This window comes from Poecilia latipinna, unplaced genomic scaffold, assembly GCF_001443285.1.
Source record: "Poecilia latipinna isolate Pla-1442-1.1 unplaced genomic scaffold, P_latipinna-1.0 Scaffold263, whole genome shotgun sequence".
Lineage (NCBI taxonomy): Eukaryota > Metazoa > Chordata > Actinopteri > Cyprinodontiformes > Poeciliidae > Poecilia > Poecilia latipinna.
The window spans coordinates 160080-167804 of NW_015112879.1; the positions used below are offsets into that span (position 1 = coordinate 160080).

At 41.2% G+C, this 7725-nt stretch overlaps 1 protein-coding gene across 1 annotated transcript; it reads left to right on the forward strand.

Annotated features, from left to right (window-relative positions):
- The first annotated feature begins 3974 nt into the window (after positions 1-3974).
- On the forward strand, positions 3975-6607 carry pim1 (Pim-1 proto-oncogene, serine/threonine kinase). The gene is made up of 6 exons (XM_015033292.1): positions 3975-4427; positions 4640-4746; positions 4859-4909; positions 5010-5376; positions 5835-6011; positions 6097-6607. Exons 1-6 carry the CDS (start codon positions 4346-4348, stop codon positions 6303-6305), a joined length of 993 nt encoding a protein of 330 aa, XP_014888778.1. The 5' UTR covers positions 3975-4345; the 3' UTR covers positions 6306-6607.
- The last annotated feature ends 1118 nt before the right edge of the window (positions 6608-7725 follow it).

Sequence of the window (7725 nt, forward strand, 5' to 3'; positions counted from 1 at the left end):
AGCGTGACAAAATACAATAAAAGTATAAGAGGCATAAATACTTTTGCGAGGCACCGTGAAAGTGCTAAATGTAATTTTCCCTTAGTTAATGTGTCAGGCAGGAAGTATCGTAACTTTCTGCAGCAGGCCGAGGGTGGAGCGCCAGGTCAAGGATGCCTTGAAAGGACGCAGAGATAAGGGAAGTTATGGGAAGCTCCAAGTTTGAAGTCAGTAAGGATACAACATTGCATAAGTTTACAGTATCAAGATGGGGTGGAACATGTGCTGCTTCAGGTGGATACCGTGTAGCGTCCTCTGCAGAAGATTTACAGCAGCAGAATGAAAGAAATGCTTGTTTCTAAATGGATTTGAATATTTAAAAAAATTAATTTTTTGCAATCCAAGGGCCAAAGCATTCAAACTCTGACATATAAAAATGTAAATACTTGTATTTTTTTAATAGGTTGCAACTAAGATGTTTCTATTTATTATAATGTAATAAAAAATGCAATATGAAAAGGAAATATCAAAGAACTGTGCATATTTTTCATGCATTTGAATATAAAGAAAAACTTCATTTTTTGCCATTCGAGAACACAAGCATTCCAACTTTGAAATGTAAATACATGTTTGTTTTAATAGGTAGCAACTAAGATGTTGGTTTTTATAATAATGTAATAAAAAAAGCAATTAGTAAAAAGAAATATCAAAGCATTCTGCACATTTTTTGTGAAGAAACATAATCTGGTGTTGTGTAATGTTCCTCTGGTTATGGTTTCTATTTCTCTAGAAAGAGGAAGTAATTCATAGAAATACAGCGATTGCGTATGTAAACCAAATAATCAGCCACTGCGCTGCTTTTTTCCGCTCATGGTCTCTAGAGTTCCAGCATACAGAGGACGTCACTGTTAACGACAAAGTAGGCAAAATTTAGAGATAATCAAGTGTGTGGCCACATAGATATGTCAGTCCTGATTTACTGTAAGAACCTGCTGCCGTGGCAACCTCAGTAAATGAGACATCCAGATATTGGTGTGAGCAGCTGGTCCCAAACTAATAATATGCCCTTCTGACGGATGGGGTTGGATGGCTGTCATTCGAACCCTGCTGATCCATGCAGGCAGGAATATCTGCAGCACACACACACCCAAAAAAAACAATGTGGTCACTGGTGACGTTTTTACGTCACCGGTCATCTCCGTTTACACACACCTCTTCAGGATCTCTGGTTGAATATGAACTCACTTCTGACTGCAACTCCACCACCGTTCAACATGAAGATGCAGATAAAATCATTTTAGGAATACAGAATTCTTCAATGTATTGACAGAAAATCAGTGGCCTGCTAAGGTATCCATGCTACTTGGCAATTTTCACATTTTGTCACATCAACTTGAAACTGTATATGAGTGTGAGTATTTCAGCAAAATATTCCATATGTGGACTCAAGGAGCAAACTTGGCACAGATGTTTCCTTTTTGAATGTTGAATAAATAAATAAATAAATAAATAAATAAATAAATAAATAAATAAATAAATAAATAAATAAATAAATATACACCAAATTATATATAATTTGGTGCCAAATTATACATAACTGGATCCACAGAAATCATGTTTGCTGATACATTTTAGTTTTGTCAAGATGACTACCATAGTTGTCATAAAAAATACATTTTTTGACTAACTGAATATTTCAGACATATCTCTCAAATGCAGATACAAGAATCTAACTGGGTGCTGATGTTGCCAGTTTGATTTTTTTTTTTTAAATTAAAGAAATAATGATAGCCACAGAAAAATTCAAGATGGCGGCCATTTTTCAAGATGGCCGACATGGTCATCGAGGAAAATTTATTTTTCTCTGCATTTGCCAATTTCACAGATGAAATTGACAAATATAACATGGTGTCATGTTTGACATAATTGGGTCCATATAAACTACGTTTAATGATAATTGTTAGATTTTTCAAGATGGCTGCACTAAAATTGCCAATCAAATTACTGTATTTGGTCTCAAATCCAAAATGGAAATCTATAAAGAATCCTGTGCATATATTCAGTCCACCTGAATCCAAAACACACACAGTAGCATAATTAGGCGAGGATAACTGGTTGTGCTGGATTTTTATAAATCAGATTAAAGGGGCCTTTATACAAATTCTTGAAGCAGTTGTTTAGTAAATTTTTTGAAACTATGAATTAAATCATGTTAAAAACACTGGTGTTTGTTAATAAAAATAGGACAGGAGAGAAAAAGGCAGGGTTTAGAATAGATTAATTGTGAAATAAGTAAGCACTAAATATTAGAAGATTATCGACGAAAAGGCAGAGATTAAAGAGAGCCTAAACTACTCAGGCAGATCAACCCAAATTTCAATCTGGATTCAGAATCAGCAAGACGCCTCTTTGTCTCAGGACGTCATGCTGGATGCAGGCTGGTGACGAGAAAGCTCTGAATGTAAACAAGACCTCTGCTTTTTTTTATTCTTTCCTGAAAGGAAAAGACGGGGAAATACGGAGGACACAGATTGCTGTGATTTTGCTCAAAAATGAAACAAGGAAAAAAAAAAAAAAGAAAAAGAAAAAAAAACGTATTAAACATGCAGTGTGGAAATTCCATGTTATTTATTTGCGGCATGCTGAATGCCTCCCAAACACAAGCTGAGCAGTGCAAGAGATGATTTGCATATAAGCTAGTTTTCAACTCTCACACTTTCAGAAGCTATCTGAGGAATTTGCCCCGGGGGCTTTTTGTTCAAACTCGAGCAAGTTTCATTCCACCTACCCAGAATCACCTGCAGACATCCAGAGAAACGCTCCACTGACTTTTCACATTCATTTCATGACGCACGTGGCTGGATGGTAATACTTTTAATAGTCTTATTGTTTAAACTCTAATAACGCTTAAAGATTCGAATTTCTTTGAGTCTGATTTCGCAAGTTGAACAAATGCACACAAAAAAAAGAAAGAAAATCCAAGGAAAACAAAAGGTGAGTTGAAGCAGGAGGCGCGAGCATGCCATTCAGACAATAACATGCGCGGGAAAAGCAGGGTGGAGAGACGAGGAATGGAGAGGGAAGGCAGGGGAGGGTGACGGGTAAAAAAAGAGGGGGGATGGGGCGGAGTAAATGGAAGTCTTTTTATCTCCAGTTTCCCACATCCTGTGAACGACCCACAAACGCGGCCACCCAATTTGAAAGAATGAGCGGAATGCGCCTTTTCTCCTCCTGCGCCGCTTTGATGCGCGGCGGCGCAGTTTGAGAGAGAGAGAGAGGCTCCACTGCAGCCAGTAAACTATTTTGTTTCAATGCGAAAGCGATTAGGGTAAATGACGGCTCGAGTAGATGAAACCCTCAATGATGAACTGCTTTCGGGTTGTTTTAGCCTGTTTTGTGTGAAAACAACTCTCTGCGTCGGTTTGAGAGCAGCTCCAATAGGAGCAGCAGGAAAAAACAAAACATTACAGAGCAAACTACTCAAAGCCTGAAGCCATTATTATTAATCAAGACTTTAAAGTCTATTTATTTTCAAAAAACTTTATTTCAAATAAAAGTTCTGCTGTATTCATGTACAGTCAAAGTTTCAAATTATTATTATTATTATTAAAATACTGTAAGTATTTATATTAATTAACACTTATAATTAAGTAAATATCTAGATTTAATAAAGGCACATACAAAATATGAAATAAAGCACTTTAGTGATACTATTTGCAATTTTTCATGTAGGAGGCAGAAGCTTTCGGCTTTTGAATTCGCATCTCCCTCCAACATGAATCCCTAATCGCGCATTATTCCAGCCCTTTTTGGCGCGTTTTGATTCCCGCCACGTCTGTCTGGCCCCGTCGGTTACGAGGCTGTCTCTATTTTCATCCTGTGATTGACGTGCGTGTCTGCGTCCCCATTGGCTCCCGGAGGCAAAGGGGCGGGCTATGAAAGACTAAGGAGCTTATCGCTACGCCTTCTACTACCGCCTTATAAACGTCCTACCCCCAGCTTTTTGTTTCCAGAAGCCGGTGTCTGGCCGAGGCATTGGTGTTTGCACTGTTGTGATCCGTCTCGTCGTTACTCCTCTGTTTACAAATATCACGGGGAACAATTACGCTTTCGCGTCGATTTCCTTTTAAAGAGAACACATCTATACATCGATTTGTTGTTTTTGCCTTTTATTGTTTTTACTTTCCTGGACCACAGGCGGATTTTGCCTTCTATCTGGATGAGAGGATCCTTGCCGCATTTTTTTTTTGTTCCTGCAACGTGGACACGCAGCCCCAACAAACAGCGACGGGAGGCTCCTGATATCGGAATAAAACATTTACAACCGTGTTCGCCGAGCTTCGCCGTGCTGGATTTGATTTAAGGAATGCTGCTGTCCAAGCTGAATTCTCTGGCTCACATCTCCGCCGTGGATATGCCGGCGAAAATGCAGCTGCAAGTTCAGCAAGGTTAGACGCCCTGTTTTTTTTTTTTGTTTGTTTGTTTGTTTGTTTTGTTTTGTTTTGTTTGTATCCCTCTGCGTTACTGCGCTGTCCATGGAGTGGCGGGCGCTACAGCAATGGCTGGCCGCCCATTTCTAAAGCTTCGCTTGCTAATTAACAGGGATACGTAGAGCTTTTGGCCCGCTCTGGTGTTCACCGGTTATGTTTCTGTGTTACAGTGAAGGAGAAAGAAGCTTTCGAGAAGCTTTATCAGGTCGGCGCAGTGCTGGGGAGCGGCGGCTTCGGCACCGTCTACTCCGGCACGAGGACATCCGACGGAGCTCCGGTTAGTCCACTTTTCACCTTTTATATTTACATATTGTCATTTTAAAATGGCGGTTTTACACATTTTGTTGTTGAATACGTCTTCTAAAGCGGTCTCCTCTTTGCCATGCTAGGTTGCTGTCAAACATGTAGCCAAGGACAGAGTGACTGAGTGGGCAGAACTGGTGAGAAACTATTCATATTATTCCGAAGCTTTTCCTTCTGTCACATACTTTTTATTTTTTTATCTAATTATTATTTTTTTTATTATTGGTGTTTCTTCAGGCTAACGGCTCGCGCGTGCCGCTGGAAATAGTGCTCCTGAAGAAGGTCGGCACTGGCTTCCGCGGCGTCATCAAGATGCTGGACTGGTTCGAGCGGCCCGACAGCTTCATTATAGTCATGGAGAGGCCGGAGACCGTCAAGGATCTGTTCGACTTCATCACCGAGAAAGGCGCCCTGCCCGAGGAGCTGGCGCGGAGCTTCTTCCGCCAGGTGCTGGAGGCCGTGCGGCATTGCCACAGCTGCGGCGTGGTTCACCGGGACATCAAGGACGAGAACATCCTCATTGACCTCCGCACCGGCGAGATGAAGCTCATCGACTTCGGCTCCGGGGCTCTGCTCAAAGACACCGTCTACACTGACTTTGACGGTATGTTGATTTAAAAAAAAGAGGCTTTTTTTGCCCCCTGGATAAAGGTTACATAGTATGTGGACTTAAGAGTCATGTAGCAGAAATTCCAGAGTTGTGTCATCTTCCTCCGCTCGCTCCAGGGCTGTAGCCTTGTCGCCCCCTATCGGAGGGAAGCGGTATTTTTACAACTCAAAGTTTGTAAACAAAGTCACATGTCTGCTCACTCCCTCCCTCCCTCACACGCTCCTGTCTAAACACAAACAGCAAGTCACCCTGCCTAGCAGCTGAGCTGATAAAGTCTTTATGAAAAAAAAAACAGGCTTAGCTGGAGCTCTTAAATGCTTTCATTTTCAGTATTATAACATAAAAATAAAAACAGTTATTAGCTTAAGGATGTTGTGTATCTTATTTTAATTATATTCTTGTGCTTCTAATATTAATACTAATAACCTTTATTGCTTTTTTTTGTCTAACAGGCACAAGAGTGTACAGTCCACCAGAGTGGATCAAGTATCACCGCTATCACGGCCGCTCAGCCACCGTTTGGTCCCTGGGCGTCCTGCTGTACGACATGGTGTGTGGAGACATCCCGTTTGAACACGATGAGGAGATCACCAAGGCACAGGTTCTGTTCCGGAGGAAAGTCTCCACAGGTGAGCGCGCGTGCCTCTGCAACGCTCGCATGAGTTGGTGCCGACGGTCATCTAAACAGCTGTCCCTCCTCTTCTCTTCCTCCAGAGTGCCAGCAGCTGATCAAGTGGTGCTTATGCCTGAGGCCTGCTGACCGGCCGTCCCTTGAGGACATTATCAACCACTCGTGGATGCAGAACACGTCGCCGTCGGTGGTGCCCTCCACAGTGCAGACGGAGAAGTCGCCTGCCGAGATCAGGCTACATAGCATTGCCCACGAGCCTGCCGCCTTCATGGCCACCGCCGCTGCCCGGTGACGGGGCTCGCCCAGTCCCAACCGAGCCAAGCTGAACTGAACTGATACAGCTTTGCATGACAAAGCAATCGCAGAGGTCTTCGCCGAGCCTCAGTGCAGGCGTCCAGGAGGGCGAGCTGAGCGGCACACGGACAGCCCAAGTTACGCTATCTTGTTACAGGCTAACTGGTTTTCCTCCAAAAAACCAAGAGCAGAAGCGTTGGCGGCGAGTTCCGAAGAGAAAAAACAAAGTGCCTTATGTGAGATTGTTTTAGGCAACGGGAGCCTGAGAATACTTGAATTTCTAAACACAAACAGAAAAAAGAAACCTTTTGTTTACTTCCTCTTTACAAGGCTTGTTTTGTTTTCCCCTCTCATAGGCCTAGATCAGTAAAGCCTGTGTAATTTTTTTATTTTACAACCACTACTATCACCACTACTCCAATGTCATTAGCAACCAGACGACCTCATAGCGCCGGCAGCAACTTGTGCAAACAAAATCAAGAGAAGAAGAAAAAACACTGGACTTACCTCAGTCTGTTTACTTCAACATCCACCTCTACTACCTTCCTCCTCCTCCTCTTCTACTTCCTGTGTTGTAATGTATACAAACACAGGGCTTAACTCAAAGTGTTGAATCTCTTCAACCTGAATGCACACAACAATGCAACGCAACACACACCGAGATACAAACATCTTCTGCTCTTTAAATGCTCAGATTTTTATTTTTTTTTTCCAAAAGAAAGAAAAAATGCCTCACACAGGTCTTAAAAATTTGTTGGGGACAAAAGAAATTGTAAATAAGATATTTATTATTGTTGTGACAGCTCTCCCACGCCTAATGAGCTATTTTTTTTTTCTTTCATGGCAGAATTTATTTATTTATTTATGAGAGAATTTCGGCTGTCTATGAATGTATATATTTCATTCCACAGTCACTGAAGGGCCCATGGATTATTTAAGAGAAAAAACAAAGATGGAGTTTTTTTTTTTTTTTGGTTTTGACCATATTTATTATGGCTTGAAATATTCAAAGAGCAAATTAGTGTGTGTGTGTGTGTGTGTGTGTCTGTAAATAAAGTGTAAATAATCCTGAAAAGCACTTCCATTTTTAATGTATGTAAACATTCAACGTCTACTGATGGTAACCAGTGTCCAACACACACTGGTGTTTGAGTGAATGATGTGTGAGTGTGTGCATGTATAAGAAAACTTGGATTGGTTTTTTTTTCACCCACTTGATTTAGAATTGTAAATTATGTTAGAAGCTATTTTTATATGATTTCAATAAATATTTTTTTTAACTACGACTCTCGACTCCTGCATCATTTTTAACTGTCGCCACACGCGGGCTGTGTTTGTTGTGAACGCCCACACGAGTTTAGTAGGTTAGAAGGTTATACAACTTCCTGTTTGACACTTTTGTCAAAAAACAGTCGGTG